Source organism: Dreissena polymorpha, chromosome 14, assembly GCF_020536995.1.
Source record: "Dreissena polymorpha isolate Duluth1 chromosome 14, UMN_Dpol_1.0, whole genome shotgun sequence".
NCBI lineage: Eukaryota > Metazoa > Mollusca > Bivalvia > Myida > Dreissenidae > Dreissena > Dreissena polymorpha.
Window position 1 is genome coordinate 27,131,943 of NC_068368.1, and position 25,899 is coordinate 27,157,841.

Consider the following 25,899-nt stretch of genomic DNA (forward strand, 5'->3'; position numbering starts at 1 on the left):
CCTTGGTAGCGGGTATGCGTCTTTGATGGTGACGTCATTTAGGCGCCGATAGTCTATACAGAACCGCGGGGTGCCATCTTTCTTGGTCACTAAAACAACTGGAGAAGCCCATGCACTGCTTGACGGCTCTATGATGCCACGTTCCAGCATTTTGGTAACTTCTTCCTTTTCAATTGCACGTTTACCAAGTGGTAAACGCCTTGGCGGTTGCCGAATTGGTGCAGCTTTACCAGTGTTGATGACATGTGTGACTAGTGAGGTTCGCCCAATGTCCTCAGAAGATTTGGAAAAGACAGGACTGTACTTGCAAAGCAAGTTTTGAAGATCAGATTTTTCCTGATCATTTAGATGGACTGAACTGCGATCATACAGATCAGTAAGGTGCTGTGGCAAAGTGTTACATTCAACTTGTTGTGTCACACGTACAACACGATGTTGTTGCGTGTTTTCAAAGAAAGGTTTGCAGGTGCCAAGATGCATTCGTTTGAAGATTGTGACAGGTTCTGAACCATAGTTAACAACATTAACTAGAACATTCTCTGAGTGTGTTTCAACAATACCGCTCATGGGAAAAACTTCCTTTTCAGCCATAACATCAGGATCTGGTTCTACAAAACCAAGTGGTGCCATATATTCAGCAAGGGGAATATTGACTGGAACCCACATTCTAGAATGTGCAGGTATCTTGACCGTGTCACGAACCTCTACACGACATATTTGACTGGAGCCGCCCACAGTTTGAAGTGGTACAATATCGGACCCCATCACCAAACAGGACTTTCCGTAATTGATGTGGTCCACATTTTGTCGAAGAAAATCCTGACCTAGGATTCCATCTGAATCAATGTCACCAACCACAAAAGTAACATCGTAGCACTCCTTACCAAGCTGAACCACAAGGTCGACTTTGCCAAGGATGTTCATTTGTTGCCCACTCACCGTGTGAAAAGATTGAGTAACTGGGGTCATAGAATTGCAATATTGTTGGATATTTGCAAATGTTTGAGTGGAAATCAAAGAAGTTGTCGCGCCGCAATCAACAAGAAATCTAACAGGCTTAGAAGCAACCGTGCCGGTAACATAGAAACCATTGTCATAAGTGTGTGTATCCGCACCGGCTCGTGTAGAATGCATTGGAACAACGTTATCATAATAAGGTGTGGGTCTGTTAATAATCTGCACCGACTCTTGACCCTCAGAGTCGGTTGAAACTAGTTTTCCGACCTATTGTCGTTCATCTGGCGGCGAGATGAAGAGCCATCAAGAACATTGTGTTTCTGCTCAAACATGCGATTGGGCGGTTGTTGATTGTGGTGTAGCATATTGTTGGTGTTTGTGAACCTGTTTCTCTCAGTGTTGTTCGGGCAATCGCGCCAGTAGTGATCATTGGCTTTGCATCCAAAGCAACCAGGTGATTGGGGCTTTTTGTGGCGAGAGTTCTGAAATGGTGGGCCTCTAGGACATACCTTTTCTAACCTGTCCAGACGCGACTCGATACGCTGAAGACACTTGCGCATATCAGTGTCAGAGTTTGTAGAGCTCTCTTCACTGAGTGCCCTTACAAATGTGGAATGCGTACCAAGAACTGCCTCGTAGCGCTCAATAACATTAACAGCATCTGTGATTGTGCGACAGCCATTATCAATGCACCGACACTGCATATCGGGTGAAACCTGTTTATAAAGTTGATTGAGTGCAAGGCGTTCTTGGGAATGTATGTCCAGGTCTTGGTAGGCTCTCTGGGCCAACTGGCGTAGGTCATCCGCTAGGGCTGCAATTGATTCACCCCTTTGCCTGCGCCGGCTTTCGAACTTCAAAAGCCAAAGGTTTTGATGCTTGCTGTTACTGAAGCGCGAAGCAAGTCTTCTACGGAGCAGAAAATAATCCCTTTTTCAGATTGGGGCAAGCTCATGTAGAATGACCTTGCAGAGCCACGTAGGCAGCTGGCCAAGACAAGACATTTGGATTTATCATCCCATCCAGAGAGCTCTGCACAGTCCTCAAAATGTGACATGTATGCTTCAAAGTCACCGGAGCCCTCATAATTATCTGGCCTTATCAATGAAGGATGAACTTCTGGAATTGCAGGGGGTGCAAAGTTACCTCGATGTTCGAATCGTGGTCTACTAAGTTGTGTTTCACGATGTGTGTGTGAACTGTTATTGTTTGAAGAGAAATAGTGTTCTGCATCGCCTGTCACATTGACAAAACGATCGTCATCGGGCATGTGTCGATCAACTGAAGGGCGATGGTTTTGAGTATCATTTTCGTCATTCTCATGGTGCTGATTTTCTGTGTTTATGTTGTCTGAAGTGTCATTATTTGAACGAAGATTAAATGAGATATCAGGGTCTGGGGATGCCATCTTTTATGTGGTGTAGATAATGTATTAGTTGTAGTTGCACGTAGTAATAGTTGAGTGTGACCTCGGTTTGCTGATTTGTGTGATTGAATAAATTTAAACTGCTTTAATATCAATGTGTTTGTTTTTCTTTCTAACGTTAGGCTGGGTTCGTATCACTCGGAAAATTATTTAAAAATAAAATGCGCTTCTGACACCAATTGTAATACTTAGACACTTCTAAAATGTCAGGATAGAACAAACGACCGAATTAAGGTTTAACAAATCTATTCATTCAAATCGTAGAACGCGTCTTAAGAAGTTTGGTTTACGAATAAATAACTATAAGTATGATGAAGGTGCGCAGCATCACTGTTACTTGATTACTATTTTAAATAACTTAAAAGAATACTTAAGATTTTACAGAACTATTCCCTACCATTATGATGGCTTTAGCTTAAGCTGGTAGGTTTCCGACTTTTAAATGACGTGGATTTTGAGTCATTGACCGAGGTGAAGAATCCGTGATGCTGCGCGCTATTTATAGTGAAGATGCTTTAGGATTCCGAAACTTAGGCGTCCCAACCAATCAACGTGCACTTAGGAATTCCTTAACCAATAAAACAAGTTTACAAAGAGCCATTTTCCTAAACAGCATTTCGGAATCCAAAATCAACAAAGTAAGTCAATAATATGAGTTGTTACATTATAAAAAGCAATTTGTATTAAAACACATAACATTAATACATAATATCAGGCAGAAATGTTCTGCATTTAAATTCTGTTAAACATTTTAATAATACAATGGAAACATGAAACTAAATGATGAATAGGCTTTCTACGCCTAACGAAATAGTTCCAAAGCATTTGCAACTGGAACATACTTTACCAAAATGCAATACACAAATGCATCCTTAGATTAATAATACAAGTGAAAGCCATTAATTTTGGAGAACAATAGTTAGGAATAACAAATTATATTGTGCAATTGAAAATGTAGGTCGTATTCCTACACAGCTGGCTGACAGCGTCATAGTAAACAAACATGGAGCGTATTTTTGGATTGGAATTACTGAATTGTGACAAACAATGGATTGTTAGCAAGTATCTGGAGTTAATAAAACATGTGTAAGTAGATTTAATTGATAATTTCATAACTGTTACATATTACAATTTATTTCTGATAATAACTGTTTGTAAAATCAGTTTGACCTCCAAAGGGAAGAAATCAGCTGAAAGGAGGACAAATCACAGACCTGGCATTAGTGAAAATACTACAATCTAGACCACCACTGCTTAACCCTTTACCACTAAGGTAGATACATATTTTAATGCGTTTGTAGTCCCATAGAAAATTAAATTTAATTTAAGACCTTCCTTACTAAATTCAAGTTTTAAAGGCTTCCTTTCCAACCCTTAGATACTGATGAGCAGCAAACAGCATTAGACCTGAACAGACTGCGAGTTACTCGCAGTCTATTTTGGTTATATGCTGTTTGCACAGAGCCATTTCACTTTGCATCTGAGTGGGAAAGGGTTAAACAATCGTCCCATTACCAGTGTGTCGAAGTATTTTGCAGGCAGACTTCCAACAAAGCCACAGACATGAGTCACCGCAAACTCATACACTGACATCAACCTTGAGCCTGGAACTGTCAAACTAGAGCAGAGCTCAATGTGACCTGAAAATGTTAAAGTTATGAATGGATCTACAAGTTCAACATGTCATGATGTGGAGAAATGTTTGAGAAACAATGCAAAGAAGCATTTAATGAATTTAAGTACAATTTGAATCATTGATGTGTTTAAAATCACAGGTGGTTAGCGTGTGGCTATGATATTAATTAGTGAAAACATCATTTTGAATGATAAATAATAATATTATAACGAAAAATTATCTTTTCTGAAAAAAAAAATTCACTATCAAATATATATATAACAAGGTATGCAACTTAAAATCACCCCAAAACGGGGTGCATCGCTTTGAACAGCCATATCTTCATCAATTGTGCAGCGATTTTCACGATCTCGGTATTATTCAACGCAGAAATGAAGTTCCTTTCTGGAAATGTATATGTCTTGCAATATTTTTACAAATGCTTGGTCAACTTTTAAGAAATAACACGATACACAACTTGCATGACCCAGTTGACAATGATCATGCAGTCTTTATGAATGAAATCCCCAGTTGTAAAGACACACCTCCGCATTGGACCAATGAAATCACTCGTTTGTTTAAAATGTCAGTTAGTCGAAATGTATGTAAACAAAGGTTTTAAACCACGCTGGACAGTTAGTCTTGATGCATAATGTAACGACAAGAACGGTAATAATATTTTTTCATACGTTTTATTGAATTATGGTATCGAGGTACATGAACTTTGTAGGGAAGCTGCCCTTTACTCCGTGAAGATTTCAGTCTTTAAGACTGCATGATCATTGTCAACTGGGTCATGCGAGTTGTGTATCGTGTTATTTCTAAAAAGTTGACCCAGCATTTGTAAAAATATTGCAAGACATATACATTTCCAGAAAGGAAATTCATTTCTGCGTTGAATAAGACCGAGATCGTGAAAATCGCTGTACAATTGATGAAGATATGGCTGTTCAAAGCGATGCACCCCGTTTTGGGGTGATTTTGAGTTGCATACCTTGTTATATATATATTTGATAGTGAATTTTTTTTTCAGAAAAGATATTTTTTCGTTATAATATGATTATTTATCATTCAAAATGATGTTTTCACTAATTAATATCATAGCAACACGCTAACCACCTGTGTTTAAAATTAGTCTCATAACATCAATAAACAAGAGGCCCATGATGGCCCTGAATCGCTGACCTGACTAACCTTGCTACATCAACTTAAATTTTATCAGACCCATATAAAGCCCAAGAAAATTTTTATCAATTAATACATTCTGACATAATTTCATTAAGACATGATGAAAACTGTGACCTCTTTCATATGAGGTTTTACTAGCATTGGCCCGGTGACCTCATTTTTGACCCCAGATGATCCATATACGATCCAAAATCAGATATTATCAAGAAAAATTTAACATTCTGACCATATTTCATTAAGATCAGATGAAAACTATGACCTCTATTGTCTACACAAGGTTTGTCTATGATTTGACCTAGTGACCTAGTTTTTGACCCCAGATGACCCAAACACAATCCCAACCCAGGTTTCATCACGATTTACATTCTGGCCAAATTGTATTAAGTTTGGATGAAAACTATGACCTCTACTGTCTACACAAGGTTTTTCTATTATTTGACCTAGTGACCTAGTTTTTTACCCCAGATGACCCAAATACAATGCCAACCCAGATTTCATCAAGATAAACATTCTGACCAAATTTCAAAAAGATTGGATGAAAACTGTGACCTCTATAGTCTACACAAGATTTTACTATCATTTGACCTAGTGACCTAGTTTTTGACCCCAGATGACCCAAATACAATCCCAACCCAATTTTCATCAAGATGAACATTCTGACCAAATTTCATAAAGATTAAATGAAAACTGTGACCTCTACTGTCTACACAAACAAATTTTTGACGGAGGCACGCACACATGCACGCACACACACACGCACACACTACACACACACGCACAACGGACGCCAGACATCACATGGTCACATAAGCTCACCATGTCACTTCGTGACAGGTGAGCTAAAAACTAAAGTGATAGGTAAGTAGGTATACTTGTCTATATGAATACCAAAAGCTTATGCTTTACACTACAGTAGTCTGTATGCTATTACTTAAGTTATATAAACTTGCAAATTTTACAAAAGATATCATTCCTTGAGTGAAGGAAAACTAGCAAAATTTACATTCTTCAAGATGTCTACAGACCCTCTGTAGAATACTGTACTCTGTCGAACTCACGCTATCTTGTACCTTCATCCAGCTGTCATAAATGTCTTCTACAAGAAATGAAAAAAACGGGCTTATTGCATGTGTTTAAAGTGTTGTCCCTGATTAGCCTGTTTAGTCTGCACAGGCTAATCTTGGACGACACTTTCTGCTAATATGGAATGTTTCATTTATAGGAAGTCTTTTCTTTACAAAAACCCAGTCTTTGTGAAAAATATCATCAATGATCAGCCTGTGTGGACTGCACAGGCTATTCTGGGATGACACATTACGCACATGCATAAAGCCCTATTTACCCAAAGAGATGCTCAAATTGATCAATCCCCATGGGCTTAAGTAACCATGTTGACTCGAGTAAATTTGACATAAACACTGTTCACATAATGTACATATGTTTACCTGATTTTATCTATTTATCATGATCATCATCATCTTAAAAATCATAAGTAAACCATAGATAATTATTATGACAACAGTCACCATCAACATCGTCACCATTACAATCATCATCATAATCATCATCATCCTTCCACATATCATATATACACTGCAACTCCAATATAACTCTAAAAATGGCGTCCAAGACAAAACCCTTGTCGTAAATGGACGGCGTTCAGAGCATATGTATTGCTATGTTGTGCATGTCCAACACATGCATATACACTTCAACACCGTTATTTCGAACACCGATAATCCGAAGTCACCGTTATTTCGAAGTATTTTTTGGGTCCCGATTGTGGTTCTTCTTTGTTCAATGTAAAATGTCATTGTTAATCCGAACTTCGTTAAACCAAAGAAATCGTTAATTCGAAGTGATTATGTCGGTCCCAACACTATAATTCGCACTTTACTATCAATCTTTAATCCGAAGTCAAAACTGCAAAACACTGAGCGTAATTTCACACCTATGTCGTCTGCGCGTTGTGCGTCAAAGCCGATAATTACACCTTTGTCGCCTGGGCGTAGCATGTTAATTTTATAATGTCGTCAAAAGCCGACGACGAGGCCGACAGCACATGAATGAACATGATATTTAATCAAAGTGTGACCACATGCATCAACGACGTAAGGCAGTTCTGCGAGCAAAACATGGGCGGAAGCCAGTTCTACAATTTCCTTGACAAATTGGAGTAATATGTTACACGCGTCCAGTTTAGTGCTGCTAACGCCGGTGTTCAGAAAGACATAGCGTCTTATTTAAAAAAAAGTGAATTCATTTCCGAAAATGTATTCATATGTATTTACATGTATGATGCGCTATGCATTATATTTTATATGTTCTGTAATTACAGAAAAATAAAAAGAAGAAAAATAATCGTTTTATTCCTACGTTTGTTACAAGTAGAAATCTATTGCTATCTCACTAGTTTACGTTTTTAAGTTAAACAATTATTAAAAGTACAGTGTGACCGAACCATGCGAATTCCACAATGTTGTATTTTTCAGAATCAAAGAAGTCGTCTGTCAAATGTTTATTTCGAATTATCGTTAATCCGAAGTTTTTTTAACGGTCCCGACGACTTCGAAATAACGGTGTTGAAGTGTATATATTACTGGATACATATCTGTTTTCTCACAACATATCTCTTTCTGCTTACCCTCTTGTTTTGGCAAACAGTCCAGGATTTTAACATGGATTTGTAAAACAGCAAGATTTTCTTCAGGTCTGCAGTCTGAAATTTAAAGTGGACACCTAAAAATGTCCGAAATCCTACATTGTAAAACAAGAGGGCTATTATGGTTCTAAAGCATTCATTCAAATTCACATGAACCAATTGTTGAGGACTCAACCTGATACAAACTTTGTAAGTGAGCAATAGGATAGACCTAAATGAACAAGAAATATGTCCATAGAGTGCATATGCCCAAACATTACAGGGCACCTGGTCTCAAAACTGTTTATGGCCAAATTTGACCTTTGACCTTTAAGTTTGACCTTGACCCTTAGGACAGATGAAACATCAGACAGTCAGTCTGCTCATGGTAGTCATTAGTGGAAAGTTGTCTTAAAATGTAAGCCAGAGGTGGGCCTTGTTTATCAAATGCCAATTAAATAGATGATTGATATAAGATGTTAGTAACCTGCCCTATTTTTTGCATGCCAATAAACAAGATAAATAGTAATCATCATTGAATTGCATTTATTGTCTTTGATCCACCACATTTTGGCTGTTTAAAATACAACATCCCTGAAAAACCTGGCCTGTGTTGGGTTTAAAAGTCACTCATGCCTAAGTGAATAGTCTTGAAAAATGTTCAGAGAACACATTGGCAATAATTATAGAATTGGTTCTTGAATTCCTAGATCAGTCTTCCAACAAAATCAACAGAAAATTAATTTCCCACGAATAGTTTTGACTCTTGCAGTTTGTTTTTTCGGTAAAACCAGAACCTGCAGTTCCTTTGTTTAAAACCTATTCTTTGAACTGAAAGTGTCAAAAGCTAATCTTAAAAGGATTATTTAACCATTTCCTACTCAGAAACACAGTGAAAATGGCATACCAAACAGCCTCAAACCAGAACAGCCTGCAAATAACTCACAGTTTGTTCAGGTTGTATGCTGTTTGCTTTTCATCAGTACCCAAGGACTGGAAATCAAGCCTTTAAAACTTCAATCAGATAAGAAAAGGTCTTAAATTAAATTTGATTTTGTAAGGGAATAAAAACGTGTCACAAAGCGTATCTGAGTATCTAAGGGGTACAGGGTTAATAAGGATTTTTTGTAATATGTCATTCATTAGAATAACCAGTGATTGAAGTCGCTAAGTTTAACAAGAAACCTTCGGAGACGGGTGATGCTCCCCAAAGTGTTTTTTGTCACAATATTGCACTATATATTCAGATAAAAGGAAAAGTCTTGAGGGGCATAACTTTGGACAAATTAATACGATGGATGGTTTAGCAACTTAAAAATTTCAAAGGGCCATAACTCTCTAAATAAATCATCTAACCAGAACCAACAAATAACATGAGCATCTCCTAAAGGTAGTTAAGCTTCCCATAAAGCTTCATTGAATTCCAGTCAGTAGTTGGGGAGAAATAGCCCAGGCAAGAATTGCACTATATGTACAGTTTATAGAAAATTTCAAAGGGCCATAACTCTGTGAAAATCATCCGACCAAAACCGGCTGATAATATGCACATCTCCTGTTGGTAGTGAAGCTTCCCATAAAGTTTCATTGAATTCCTGTAATAAGTTGCTGAGAAATAGCTTGGACAAGAATTGCACTATATGTACAATGGAAAATTTCAAAGGGCCATAACTCTGTGAAAAATCATCCGACGAGAACCGGCTGATTACATGCACATCTCCTCTTGGTAGTGAAGCTTCCAATAAAGTTTCATTGAATTCCAGTCATAAGTTGCTGAGAAATAGCCCGGACAAGAATTGCACTATATGTAAAATGGAAAATTTCAAAGGGCCATAACTTTGTGAAAAATCATCCGACGAGAACCGGCTGATAATGTGCACATCTCCTCTTAGTAGTTAAGCTTCCCATAAAGTTTCATTGAATTCCAGTCATTAGTTGCTGAGAAAAAGCCCGACAAGAATTGCACTATATGTACAGTTAATGGAAAATTTCAAAGGGCCATAACTCTGTGAAAGATCATCCGACCAGAACCCGCTGATAATATGCACATCTCCTCTTGGTACTGAAGCTTCCCATAAAGTTTCATTGAATTCCGGTCATTAGTTGCTGAGAAATAGCCCAGACAAGAATTGCACTATATGTACAGTTAATGGAAATTTTCAAAGGGCCATAACTCTGTGAAAAATCATCCGACCAGAACCCGCTGATAATATGCACATCTCATCTTGGTATTGAAGCTTCCCATAAAGTTTCATTGAATTCCGGTCATTAGTTTTTTAGAAATAGCCCAGACAAAAATTGTGCACGGACAGACACATGGACACACCGAAACACGGACGGACAGACAAAGCGGCGACTATATGCTCACCCCAAAATAAATTTTGGGGGAGCATAAAAACTCAAAATGTAGAACAAGCAAGAGTTTACAATCATAAACTTGAGCATGTTTCAAGGGTAGAGACACTACCTTCAGTCTTGCGCAGCATGTACTGTCCGAAGGTGCGGTTACGGACAAGGAGACACATCAAGGGCTCGAACCCGTTCACCAGCTGCTGTTGCAGATCACTCACACCGCTGCTGGATATGCTGAGGTCTAGCAAGGTTGGAGGCAGGCGCCTTGCAAGTAAGCCAAGTTCAAATTAAACGAAGATACAGCTTTGCTGAACTAATTTATATATTTTTTGGAGAATGGTTCTTCAAATGGTGAAAAACCAAAGAACATAGCGCTAACAGAACACTTGGGCCTCGCTTTGTGAAATCCTTACTTAATGCACATGCGTAAAGGAATGTTTAAAAGTCTCTTCTAAACAAAATCCAGTTTAGACAGAAAGTGGTGTCTCAGAATCTGGGACGACACTTAAAACACATGAATTAAGCCTTGTTTCACTAGAGTGGGGCACAACTTGAAGGAGATAACTGCTTGGCTTTTTATTTACGGAACCTCTTTTCTAAACCAAAATCCAATCTTGGCAAAAAGTATTGTCCCTGATTAGCCTGTGCTGACTGCACAGGCTTATCTGGGCTGACACTTTAAACAGATCCATTAAGCCCTTTTTGCCACAGTGGGGCTCAAATTGAATAGAGAAATTGTTTGTCCGAACTTACGTTTTTTTTATAAATAAAATTGTTGTTTAAATGGTAAAACACTAGAGCATATCATGATAACACAACATTTTTAGAATGTTTATAAAAGCTTCTTAATATCTTTTACCAAGAAACAAATAAACTACGCTTAAGTCATTAACAAAATTTTGCATTAAATATGTACAGTTGGAAGCCTTAACAATATTGATTAATTTACCCATTTGAATAAGCCACAGTCAAAAACTAGGCCTATGTCAAGGTAAGAATGAGGTTGGGCAATGTCGGTAGGGTAGCGTTGAATAGAAGTATCAAATCTTTTTAGAAAAAAGTATTGATGTTATGTAAACTGTAAATGTTTGCTTACTAAAATTGTTTGCCTTCTGAATATTAATCATAATATATAATATCATATTAAGACCCAAAGTAGGTCAATTTAAAGGTTAGGTGAAGTGGGTGTGTTGAGAGTGTTTCTTAGATAACATCCATGCATGTATCAAAGGCTTGTAGGCGAAAAAATTGATTTTTGACGAAAATCGTCCTTTGGGGTAAATCAAGACTTTGGACTTTCAGACCAAGATTCATTCAGATGGAGTCATGGATAAGGCTTCTAGATTGATGCCTAGGTTTCTTCTTAGATCTGACCTGGTGACCTAGTTTTAGACCACACTTGACCCAATTCAAACCTAACTTAGATGTAATCACAAACAATCCGACCATGATTCATAAATATTGAGCTATATATGTGGCTCCTTAAGGTGGTAATAAGTTTTCTGTTAGATTTGATAATGTGATCATAATCAACCCATTTTATAACTTGGCTGAGCAGAGTTGTCAATTGTCCCAAATTTGACATCCAGAAAATTAAGCCGAGAGTCTGAGGTTGTATGTCTCCAAAGGGGACTGCATGTGTATTCCTAATTCTACAAAAAATGTTATGAAATGTATCCGAAAACAACTGTCCGAAAACATATCCAGATATGTCTTTTGAATGTGAAATGAAATGTGCAAATTGTTTGACTGCAGAAAAATTAAAACCAGAAACGAGTTACTTTGCAAATTCACAATTAATATATAATTGTTTTACAATATTCTATTGCAGTGCTTTACTTTGCTTGTCAAAATTTAAGATATCAAGATGGTGGACATGCAACATTTCACAGAATTGTAATATTTTCGAATATAAATCGGTACCGAGTGCAAATTTCTGGAATGCCGAGAAAGCTAAAAAAAGTTCTTTCTCAGATGATCGTGCACTCCAAAGAATTCACCCCCCCCCCCACCTTAAAAAAACTCTAATTTCAAAATTGAACCTGGACAGCTTCCCGATCTCCGGAATTATTTGGACAATTGACCCCCATGCTTAGATATTGTCAAGACAAACATTCCGACCAGGATTCATCAAGATTTAGTCATTAAAAAGACTTCTAGAGGTAATAGTTTTCCTCAGATTAACCTGGTGACCTAGATTTTCAAACTACTTGACTGAGATTCAAACTAAGCTTACATACTCTGAAGATACTCATTCTGACCGCGATATTCAGCAAGATTAGGCCAAAATTGTGGCCTCTAGAGTAGTTATGAGCCAAACAAAACATGACAATGCTTCCAACATGACACAAGCCGTTGGATGCCAGTCATAGAAGACTGACCACAATAGCTGAATATGAGCGATTTGAGCTAAGGGGAGATAAAAACTGAAAAAAAATCTCACATGAGTATGTTCACCATGACGTTGTATATTGGTGCTATACACGAGGACACAGTATCTACGAAGCTATCCAGCAGGGAGATCAACACCCGCAGCTGATAGCTGTGGATCTTCAGGGACTTCTGAAAGGCTGCACTGTCACCCTGGCTTAGACTCTACAAAATTAATATTAAAATTTTCTGGAAATATGGGGCTTAATGCATGTGCTTAAAGTGTCATCCGTGATCAGCCTGTGCAGACTCCAAAGGCTTATCAGGGATGACACTTTCAGCTTTTTTGGTGTTTTCCCTTTAAAGGAAGTCTACTTTTACAGCAAATCCAGTTTGGGTGGAAAGTGTCATCCCTGATTAGCCTGCACAGACTGCACAGGCTGATCTGGGATGACACTTTATGCCCATGCATCAAGTCCTGTTTTCCCAGAACAAGGCTCATATATCAACAATAACTAAAACAAGAGATGTGTATGTAAGAAACACAATGCCCCCTTTTGCGCCGCTTTGAAGCTATATTTTTGAGCTTTGACCTTGAAGATGACCTTGACCTTGACTTTTCACCACTCAAAATGTGCAGCTCCATGAGATACACATGCATGCCAAATATCAAGTTGCTATCTTCAATATTGCAAAAGTTATGGTCAATGTTAAAATTTTCGGACGGACGCACAGACTGCCAGACAGACAGACGGACTACGGACAGTTCAACTGCTATATGCCACCCTATAGGGAGCATAAAAAACTAACCATAATCAAACTGAAGCACATTAAACAAGAAAATCCATCAAGCAGTCTAGAAAAAGATTTTGTTTGAAGAAAATGTTGATGGACTGACTGAAACATGGAAAAAGAATTGTTCTAGGATCGAGTCTTAACAACTACTAGAAACAGAAAATTACAATTTAATGCAAACTGGATGTTGAGGGCACTGGTACCTATATTATTTGCAAACAATTTACACCAAATAACTAATTTATAAAAAAAAAATCTCTAACCAATTCTGAGTTTTCAACTTTTGGTGGTGCAATCTGCATGAGGTAGTCAAATCCGTGTTTTATTTCCGAGGCGAGGTAGATCAACATGGCGTCGACATCAAGGTGGTCCTGCACTAAATGTTTTGTCTTTCCCGACAGCCTCGATATAGCCTTCCACAATCCCACCACTAGTTTCACATCTAGGCTTGATACTACCTGACACACCTCGAACAGCCCGAAACATACTGAAATAAACGGCAAAACAAAAATGAGCCGCCATAACAGGGCTTAATGCATGTGCGTAAAATGTCGTCCCAGATTAGCATGGGCAGTCTTTTCCTCTTAACTGGATTTATGCTACAAAACAACTTCTTAAAACGAAAAATACAATGCATTAACAGGGCTCTAGCTGGGTTAAAATTTTCTTTCGCCACCTATTTTCGCCATTTTTGTTTCGCCACTATAAAAAAATATGATCCATTTTTTTAGCAATTCTTAAATCCTTTATTTAATGTGTATACAATTCATTTCCGTTGTGTGTGTTTTACTAACAAATAAAATGCAAACATTGGGAAATTTATGTCATTCATATTTATTTATATGGGTCTCAAATTCTACGTCATCAAAGTTTCAATTTTAGGATGTTATTGATGACGTTTTCACAACTTGTTATACTACAGATTTTTTTTTGGCGCGATTATTAAACAGCAATTTAAAGAAACGTTCCCCACGTTTGATCGCTTTATGAAATGCATGTTATGTCAAATGAATGAATAACAGTCCGTCACATTGATTCTTTTTTAAGGGTTACACCAGCAAATTAATTAAATTTAAAACATTGATTTATACATTTATTGAAATATAATTATATTTGTAACAATTTATAACATGTTTTATTTGGCAATATTTTTATGTAATTTTAATTGCAAATAAAATAAACTAATAACATTTAATTTAATTGATCAGCGAAATATTTAACATATTGCTTCATAACATAACTTAAATCATCACCGACATTTGTAATATTGCTGTTAAACTGCGAGATCATCAATTGACACCATACTTTTCAATTGCTTATTAATTATCGAGTATGACAAAGTGTTGATACGGAACACACGGATACGAAACATCAGAACAATAAAAACTTATTAGCTTTGTAAAATGATTCCAATATGACGACACTTCTAATTTTAGCTCTTGGGCAAAACATGCTCACTTTTCATGCGTTGCGAATACTGCGTTATGATTGGAGAACACTCATTTCTGCCAGGTAGACTCCACCAAGGGGAGGAGCTATGGGTAAACTGGCTTGATTTTTAGAATATTTTGCTAAATTTACATATTTAAGATGCGCACACACAGGCACTTGTTAAGGGTTGAGTCGCTGAATCCGTTTGTTTTGCGAGAAAATAAAAGAAAATTCGTTTTCGCAACTAGTTTTCGCAAATTGACATATTTTTTCGCCACTCTTCTAAAACTTTCGCATTTGGCGACAATTGCGAATGGCAGCGGGAGCCCTGCATTAAGCCCTGTTTTCCCAGAGTGAGGCTCATTTAGTTATATATTTAAAAAAATAATCAGGGTCAGCAGGCATATATATAGAGAATATTATGTGAGTTTTGGATAAAGATCAAGTTTATTATGCAAGGCTAAAAACCACGTTCGAGCCAAGCATGATAAACTCGATCTTTATCCAAAACTCCCATAATATTCTATTTATCCTATTATTTCCTTCCTTTTTCCAATAATAATTATACGATTTCGCATTTTTTGACGATTTTATCTTTCCATAGTTGACAAAAACATATTCTTAAATTTTTGGAAAACCCAAAGATCTGATCTAAAACAAGATGTGTTTGTGAAACACAATGTCCCCCATATGATGATTGACCTTGAAGGATAACCTTGACCTTGTGAAGGATGACCTTGACCTTGACCTTTCACCACACAAAATGTGCAGCTCCATGAGATACACATGCATGCCAAATATCAAGTGGCTATCTACAATTTTGCAAAAGTATTCATAAAATAAGAGAATTGGGCCACATATATTTGACCTCTGACCTTGAAGGATGACCTTGACCTTTCACCACTCAAAATGTGCAGCTCCATGAGATGCACATGCATGCCAAATATCAAGTTGCTATCTCCAATATTGCAAAAGTATTTATAAAATAAGCGATTTGGGCCACATATATTTGACCTCTGACCTTGAAGGATGACCTTGACCTTGACCTTTCACCACTCAAAATGTGCAGCTCCATGAGATACACATGCATGCCAAATATCAAGTTGCTTTCTTCAATATTGCAAAAGTATTAATAAAATGAGCGATTTTGGCCACATATATTTGACCTCTGACCTTGGAGGATGACCTTGACCTTTTACCACTCAAAATGTGCAGCTTCATGAGATACACATGCATGCCAAATATGAAGTTGCTATCTTTAATATAGCAAAAGTTATTGCAAAATGTTAAAGTTGGCGCAAACAGACCAACAGACCAACAGACAGGGCAAAAACAATATGTCCCCCACTACTATAGTGGGGGACATAAAAAGCAATAGTATAAAGATAAAGTTTATGCGATCATTGTTATACTATCTATTTTCATTTGGTAATAGGATAAATAATCCAGAAGGCAAGACTGTTAGGATTTATTACCCTTCATTACAACACAACCTTATATTATATTATAAATATTGTTTTTTTTTAACATTGTATACTGGCTTAAAAACTACAATTTGTATGTTTTTTTACAAACAGACAGATCGACAGACAGACAGACAGACAGACAGACAGACAGACAGACAGACAGACAGACAGACAGACAGACAGACAGACAGACAGACAGACAACAGACAGACAGACAGACAGACAGACAGACAGACAGACAGACAGACAGACAGACAGACAGACAGACAGACAGACAGACAGACAGACAGACAGACAGACAGACAGACAGACAGACAGACAGACAGACAGACAGACAGACAGACAGACAGACAGTATATTCCAACTTATACAAAAGCCCATCGTCTTCATGCTTAAATACACACAATATTTTCTGTCACATTACTTTGTAACAACATAACATTACATAACATTTATATAGTCATTTAACAATACAAATAAATAAAATCAATGGTATGAACACAGAGGTTCTATCAAGGCGGTACTGAAGTTTATTGAATAGTATTATTGAGAATCGCATTTCTGATAACAAAAGCTTGATAAAATTACATACATTATAAATTATTGATTTTTCACAAGAAACTAGTAACCTGTCTTTTGTCTAAGAATTTAACAACTAGTTTTTGATTAAGCAAAATGTGGTTAATAGACTCATATAAGAATGACTAATAGTTCCCTTAATAAACAAAACACAACTTAACATTACCATGATCTAACAAAATGTGATATCTTAATGCAATTTTATAAAAAACACAATTTTTTTCAGGATCCTGCATACAGCAGTTTTATTAGAACTAACTGAGCTCTTGGGCTCCTTCCATGTTGTATTTGAGTTGCCCTCGGGGAACAATGGGCTTGGATGCAATTCATGTGCTTAAATTGTTGTCCCAGATTAGCCTGTGCAGTCCACACTTCCTGTTTTGATGGAATTGTTTAGTTTAAAGAAAGTGTCTTCTAACAAATTTTTTAGTTCAAGCGCAGTGTCCTCCCTGATTAGCTCATACAGACTGCAGAGGCAAATCTGTGATGACACTTTATGCACATGCTTTAAACCCCATTTTCACAAAACGAGGCCAATAATTTGTTTACTCACAGTTGGTGAGATCCTGTACATCCTGTTGTGAGGTGGACCCAGTCACCACAAGACACTCCACTGCTCCCAATAAACTCTAGAATACAAGAGGACCATCATAGCCCATAGTGCTCACCTGACATGGCTTATTTTTCTTCTTAGAGAATCACACTAGTTATTTCACAAGTTCGCTACTAAACATTTTACAATTTGAGAAGTTCACAACTAAATTTTTTAATTATTTTGAAAATTGCACAACTCTTTTTTTCACAATTTTAAATAAGAGGGCATGAAAGGCCCAAAGTTGCTCACCTGAGATAAAATGAAATTACCTGTTCTTTGCAGCCCAAGATATCAATGGAACAAATGTACTAACCAAGTTTCATTAAGAATGAACAACAAATGGCCCCCTGGAGGCCATGTTTTTTTTAACAGACCTGAATCATTTTTTAACTCTTCCAAGATATTCCAAATTTTATGAAGATTGGGCAAAAAATGTGTCTTCTAGACTGTTCACATGTTTTCACTATATAAATATAAAGAAAACTGCCCCACCCCCTGGCGGCCATGTTTTTTCGCTGAACACTACCATTTTCTAATTTGTCCTTGACACCCACATAACTAATGTTTTGACAAAATTTCATGATGATTATGCAAAAAATGTGACTTCTAGAGTGTTCACAAACTTTTTTACTATATAAATATAAGGAAAAAGACCTCCCCCCCCCCGGGGGGCCATGTTTTTTTTACCGATCCAAGCCATTTTCGAACTCAACTATTGTATCTAGAAAACAAATGTTCTGACCAAATTTCATGAAGATTGGGCAAAAAATGTGTCTTCTCGACTGTTCACATGTTTGCACTATATACATATAGAGAAAACTCCCCCGCCCCCTGGCGGCCATGTTTTTCCACCCATCAGGACCATTTTCGAACTCGTCCAAGATATCTATACAATCGATGTTTAGAAAAAAATGTATGATGATAAGGCAAAAAATGTGACTTTTAGAGTGTTCACAAGCTTTTTTTACTATAGAAATATAAGGAAAATGACCCCCCCCCCTGGCGGCCATGTTTTTTTACTAATCTGAACCATTTTCGAACTAAACCGTCATATCCAGAAATCACATGTACTGACCAAATTTCATGTACATTGGAGCAAAAATGTGACTTCTACAGTGTTTACATGTTTTCACTATATACATATAGAGAAAACTGCCCCGCCCCCTGGCGACCATGTTTTTTCACTGATCTGGACCATTTTCGAACTCATCCATGATCATGATGATTGGGCAAAAATTGTAACTTCTAGAGTGCTCCCAAGATTTCTCTATAGCCATATAAGGAATACTGCTCCGCCCCCTGGCGGCCATGTTTTTCAACGGACAGGAACCATTTTTGAACTCAACCAACATATCATTTAGACAAACATTTTAACAAAGTTACAAGAAGATTGGGCATCGAATGTGACTTCTACAGTGTTCACAAGGTTTTTCTTTTTTTGACCTAGTGACCTAGTTTTTGACCCAGCATGACCCAGTTTCAAACTCGAGGTATCAATGGGACAAATGTTCTGACCAAGAAGACGCCGCACGACGGACGACTGGCGACAGACAAAAGACGATCACAAAAGCTCACCATGAGCAGGTTTTGCTCAGGTGAGCTAAAAATTCAAAACTAATTTTTTCGCAAATTGAGAAGCCAAAGGCTACTTCACAAAGACACGAAAAATCCCTGCCTGAGGACTTGCAAAGTTTCGTCAGGGTTTGATACAAAGGTGAAATTACCATCTTGAAAGCAAACACAATTGTTGACAGGACATAAACGTTGCAGGAGAGGTCCCCATTACCCATAGTTCACAGAAAACTTCATAGAGAACTCAATGCTCAGGTAAGCTAGATTAGCATCACTCGTACTGTTAAAGCGGGTATATACGATTTTTTATATGTGTTTAATTGTTATATATTAATAAAATATGTTACAATAACACAAAATAGGCAAGAAAAATTATACATTCAAGCCGAATTTCATAAAATGCAGCAAAGACAAATTAGCGCCCCGAGCCGATAGTGACGTACATATTTTCCTACAATAACCGAAGCATTCGTCTTTGTATTAGGATCGGAGATAGTGTTCGTGTGTCGTATGAATAGATATCGTTGCAGAATTTCAAATAAACCGTTAAACTAAGTTTAGATGCACATCGTACATGTATGGTATACATGCTGGCGAATTCGGCTGTACAGCCGTTTTCAATTTCAGAATTAAATTTCTGGCTTATTTTGCATTTTTCGACACATGTTCTTCTTAACTTTTATTTTAATTTATATTGAAATATATATAATAAGTTTTTTTACACAGTTTATATAAATTCATAAATATTTGACTAAATCGTATATACCCGCTTTAAACATAACCCTTTCAATTAGAAGTGCAATTCTGGTTGCAGTGGTGTAGCAGCAATGGTGTCCGCCTAGTTATCGGGAGGTCACTGGGAGCGTTCTTTAGATTTCCCCCATAGACTCCAACTATGTCTGGTTCTAATCCCTGGAGATGGACTCAAGAGCATTTCAAATGAGCCTTAGGCTTTCTTTGCAATAAAGCTAAAATAGATTTAAGAGTGCCATTGTGATCCTAAAGGGCTCAAATAACTGACCAATACTCAACACTTACCTGCTATGCAAGAAGGTAAATATATCTATATTTGGTAAATTTACTTTTTTTTAGACTCCTATGTCAGCCAAAGACAATCAATACATCCCAATTATAAAAATAATTTACAAAATCATTGCACCTGTTGATGGTGTTTTTAATTATTAATATAATTCACCTACCTGTTGTAAGGCATGAGCTTTTTTGAACAGGGTAGACAAGGGCTCAGTCACATTGGCCAGGAAGTCTCCATAGATGTTGCTACTGTCCTGTAACATAAAGACATGAAACCAATCATAGGCAAGGAAAATGTTAAGACTTGTAACATTCAAAATGAAACCTTTGCAACAAATACTTTTAAATTATACCATGAAAAAAGTTTGTTTGTTTGTATGGATACTTTTGCTTTTTTAAGACTTTGTCATATCAAAGAGGTGTAACAGTACTTAGAGAACAAAAGTCATATTTTTTAGAGTAAATGGAACAAAACAGAGACAGGAGGAGATACTGGCTGTAGAAATATTATCATTACCAATCTCCAGACAAGTTATGTGGCCAGAGAAAGATTCAAACTCAAGACTTAAGCAGGTATCAGAATGAATCCCAAGGTGTATTATCACTAGACCCAGCATGAGAACGGAAACAGCTACTGAAGCCACAATAATCAAACGGTGAATAAGCATTACAAACATCAGTAAAATCAGTATTTAAGACTCAACATCCAACACTGAGCCTTTGGCTCAAGTGCTCCTTCCATAGCAAATATTTTATAAAATTTCTTTAAAAAACATGAGTTTTCCAAAAAATAGTAAATTTGACTTTTACATTTGCTTTGATAGTAAGATGTACATTTTTTTGGCAGTGACCTTAAATAATGACCCCAAAGCATTGTTTGAATTTCTATTGTAGTTAAGGTATACGTAAACTTTAAAATGCAATTTTTCTTGGACATGTAAGGGGCATATTATTTAAAAGTTTAATAAGGGTCATAATTCTGCTTATTAGGAGGCCAGTGTTATTTTACATCTTTACAATATAAACAAGAAAGTCATTTCACAATAACAATTTTGCAATAAAATATTGCTAGATAGTAATAATAATAAAAATGATATTATTATTACTAATATTACTTTTATTTCACAATTAAATATACTTTTTTATAAACCCTAAAGCATATTAACAGATAACATCATTGAATATAACATAGAAATTATTTTATTCACACACATATAACAACAAATTTAGCCAATACAATATTGTACAAGCAGACTGTATACTTTCTAAAAGATAATAATAACAAATAATAAATAACAAAAAAACTGCAGCATGATAATTTTATAATTATGAGCTTAACAAACTAATATTATTAGTAACCTATTTCCTGATGATATCATTCACACATTAATTACTTCCCCTGACTTATGAATACTTTGTCTTCTAGCTTATTAACAAATGTAGTACAAGGTGTGAACAAGCATACAAATGACTTCCCCTTAATTGGAGTACACAGAACCTTAATTAGTGAGCAAGTCTGCTTAATTAAAGATGACATCTTGGATTAATTTACATGTTTCATAGTGGAGAGGCACAGAAAATGGGTATATAAACCCTTAAACAAATTGGTATGATCATTCCAGTCTCCAACTCAGAACAGACAATAACCAATAATGCTCTGAAATACCAGCACCTTTGATGTTACATCAAGTAAGTAAATTAATAGTAGAATGTAAAAAATGAAATAATTGTGTAAAATATATTTTGACAACATTATAAATTAGCATATAAAATAAGGAAAGGCCAGACATGTCACAAATGAAGACAGAACATTTACGTCAGTACAAAAACATTTCCATCAAACTGTTATGTGATTATTGTCTATATTTTTATAATCACAGTTTAGTTTGGTGGAAATAACAGAAAACAATCATCAATATTGAAGGATCATGAAGAGCACTTTCTGGTATATTTTTCATGGTATAGACCTGTGAAAATGTGATATAGCCATTAGCACATGTTTGTACTGAGAGAAATATAAGAAAATTCACAAAAGGTAAGACAAGATGGTTAATTCAATCAAAACCATTAAACTTCTGTGTGATTACTGTTCGTCACTTATAATCACAGTTTTGTTTGGTGGAAATCATGTATGAACATCACTATTACACATTGCTGTCATACACTGGCATATTTTTCACGGTACAGATCTGTATAATGTGACATAGCCATTAGCACATGTCTGTACTGGGTAAAATGGCCAGTCAAAGCATCATATGAAAGAAAAAGGATGACGTCAGCCATTTGCATCCAGCAGATTTTTATCACTTATAATCAAAGTTGATTTTTGGTAGAAATGAGAGTATGAAGATTGGAGAAATATTTAGTGTCATTTGCTGTTATATATTTTATGCTACGGATCTGTTCGAATGTGATATAGACATTAGTCGATGTCTGTATTTGCATGATAAGGTCATTTATATCTCAAAATGTTCAATTAACATTGAAAAGCCACCCATTTCCATTAAACTTGACTGTGATTATGTTTCCTCACTAACAATCACAGTTGAGTTTGGTGGAAATAGCATTACAATCAACCATATTGAAGGATTATGATCAAGACTTGCTGGTACATTTTTCATGGTACAGATGTGTGACAATGTGATATAGCCATTAGCACATGTCTGTACTGGGAGAAATGGCCAGAAATATCACAAATCGTAGATAGCAAAGTAAGCCATTCCAGAACTTCATAAAAAGGAAAATAAAACAAGGTGAAATCACTTATTTCCATTAAACTTGTCCGTGATTATTCTGTTTCACTTATAATCACAGTTAAGTTTGGTGGTGATAATGATTGAATATCACTTTTTGAGGAATAATTGAAGTTATAGACATTATCCTATTCTGTATTGGGAGAACAAGCCAGACATATCACAAATGAAGACAGATCATTTAAGTCCGTACAAATCTATTTACATCAATCTTTTCTGTGATTATTGTCTATTTATTTATAATCACAGTTGAGTTTGGTGGAAATTAAAAATAAACCAGTTTCCATATTTAAGATTGAGAATCATTACTTTCTAGTACATTTTTCATGGTACAGATATGTGACAATGTGATATTACCATTAGCACATGTCTGTACTGGGAGAAATGGCCAGAAATATCACAAGACAGAAACAGAACATGGTATGCTCAGCAATTTCCGTGTAAGTTTGTTGGTTATTGTTTTAATCACTTTTAATCACAGTAAATTGTGTTTGTATATTTTTCAAGGTACAGATATGTGGCAATGTGATATATTCATTAGCACATGTCTGTACTGGGAGAAATATCCAGAAATATCACAAAGGGGAAAGGAAACATGATGCATTCAGTAATATCCATAATATCAATTTAACTTGTCTGTGATCATTTGCCATCAATAAAAATAACAGTTAAGTTTAGTGAAGATAATGAATGAATATCACTTTTGGTGGATTGATTGATGCAACAGCCATCAGCACATTCTGTATTGGGAGAAAAGGCAAATGAAGACAGAACATTAAGTTCAGTACAAAACCATTTCCATCAAACTTGTATGATTACTGTCAACTTTATAATCACAGTTGAGTTTGGTGGATATTAAAAATAAACCAGCTTACATATTAAAGGTTTATAATAATTACTTTCTGGTACATTTTCATGGTACAGATGTGTGACAATGTGATATCACCATTAGCACATGTCTGTACTGGGAGAAACAGCCAGAAATATCACAAGACAGCACATGGAATGCTCAGCAATTTCCATTTTACTAATTTGGTTATTGCTGTTGTCACTGGTAATCACAGATGATTTTGTCTGTATATTTATCATGGTACAGATGTGTGATAATGTGATATAACTATTAGCACATGTCTGTACTGGGAAAAATATCCAGAAAACGCACAAAGAGGAAAGGAAACATTGTACATTCAGTAATTCCCATTAAACTTGTCTGTGATCATTTAACATCAAGTATAATCACAGATACGTTTGGTAGAAGTAATAAATGAACATCACTATTACAGGCTTAATTGATATCATAGCCATTAACACATTCCATATTGGGAGAAAAAGTCAGATACATCGCAAATGTAGACAGAAAATTAAAGTCAGTACAACACCATTTCCATCAAACTTTTATGTGATTATTGTCAACATATTTATAATCACAGTTGAGTTTGGTGGAAATTAAAAATAAACCAGCTTCCATATTTAAGGTTTATCATCATGACTTTCTAGTACATTTTTCATGGTACAGATGTGTGACAATGTGATATCACCATTAGCACATGTCTGTACTGGGAGAAACGGCCAGAAATATCACAAGACAGCACATGGTATGCTCAGCAATTTCCATTTTACTAATTTGGTTATTGCTGTTGTCACTGGTAATCACAGATGATTTTGTCTGTATATTGATCATGGTACAGATGTGTGATAATGTGATATAACTATTAGCACATGTCTGTACTGGGAGAAATATCCAGAAAATACACAAAGAGGAAAGGAAACATTGTACATTCAGTAATTCCCATAAAACTTGTCTGTGATCATTTTTCATCAAGTATAATAACAGATACGTTTGGTAGAAGTAATAAATGAACATCACTATTACAGGCTTAATTGATGTCATAGCCATTAACACATTCTGTATTGGGAGAAAAAAACAGATATATCACACATGTAGACAGAACATTTAAGTCAGTACAACACCATTTCCATCAAACGTTTATGTGATTATTGTCAACATATTTATAATCACAGTTGAGTTTGGTGGAAATTAAAAATAAACCAGCTTCGATATTTAAGGTTTATTATCGTGACTTTCTAGTACATTTTTCATGGTACAGATGTGTGACAATGTGATATCACCATTAGCACATGCCTGTACTGGGAGAAATATCCAGAAACATCACAAAGAAGAAAGGAAACATTGTACATTCATTAATTTCCGTTAAACTTGTCTGTGATCATTTGCTATCAATTATAATCACAGTAAAGTTTGGTGGAAATAATGAATGAACAACGCTTTTTCAGGCTTTATTGATGTCATAGCCATTATCACATTCTGTATTGGGAGGAAAAGCCAGACATATCACAAATGACGACAGAACATTCAAGTCAGTACAAAACCATTTCCATCAAACTGTTATGTGATTATTGTCAACATATTTATAATCACAGTTGAGTTTGGTGAACATTACAAATAAACCTGCAGCTTCCATTTTAAAGGTTTATAATCATGACTTTCTAGCACATTTTTCACGGTACAGATGTGTGACAATGTGATATAACCATTAGCACATGTTTGTACTGGGAGAAATGGCCAGAAATATCACAAGACAGCACATGGTATGCTCAGCAATTTCCATTTTACTAATTTGGTTATTGTTGTTGTCACTGGTAATCACGGATGATTGTGTTTGTATATTTTCATGCTACAGATGTGTGACAATGTGATATAACTATTAGCACATGACTGTCCTGGGAGGAATATCCAGAAAATTCAAACTAGAGGAAAGGAAACATGGTACATACAGTAATTTTCATTAAACTTGTCCGTGGTCATTTGCCATCAATTATAATCACAGTTATGTTTGGTGGAACTAATAAATGAACATCACTATCAAATTCAGGCTTTATTGATGTCATAGCCATTAACACATTCTGTATTGCGAGAAAAAGCCAGATATATCACAAATGTAGACAGAACATTTAAGACAGTGCAAAACCATTGTCACTAAACTTTTCTGTGATTATTGTCAACATATTTATAATCACAGTTGAGTTTGGTGGATATTAAAAATAAACCAGCTTCAATATTTATGGTTTATAATCATAAATGTCTGGTATATTTTTCATGGTACAGATG

At 36.0% G+C, this 25,899-nt stretch overlaps 1 protein-coding gene across 1 annotated transcript in view; it reads right to left on the reverse strand.

Annotated features, from left to right (window-relative positions):
• The window catches only part of LOC127858081 (uncharacterized protein C1orf112 homolog), an 88,491-nt gene that overhangs the window by 21,022 nt on the left and 41,570 nt on the right, over positions 1 to 25,899 (reverse strand). Inside the window, exons 6-13 of the mRNA XM_052394968.1 lie at positions 20,184 to 20,270; positions 17,371 to 17,446; positions 13,605 to 13,828; positions 12,620 to 12,771; positions 10,292 to 10,440; positions 7,831 to 7,905; positions 6,190 to 6,282; positions 3,899 to 4,023 (exon numbers count right to left, since the gene is read on the reverse strand). Of these exons, the coding sequence (XP_052250928.1) occupies positions 3,899 to 4,023; positions 6,190 to 6,282; positions 7,831 to 7,905; positions 10,292 to 10,440; positions 12,620 to 12,771; positions 13,605 to 13,828; positions 17,371 to 17,446; positions 20,184 to 20,270 (981 nt within the window). The remainder of the gene's footprint in view (positions 1 to 3,898; positions 4,024 to 6,189; positions 6,283 to 7,830; positions 7,906 to 10,291; positions 10,441 to 12,619; positions 12,772 to 13,604; positions 13,829 to 17,370; positions 17,447 to 20,183; positions 20,271 to 25,899) is intronic.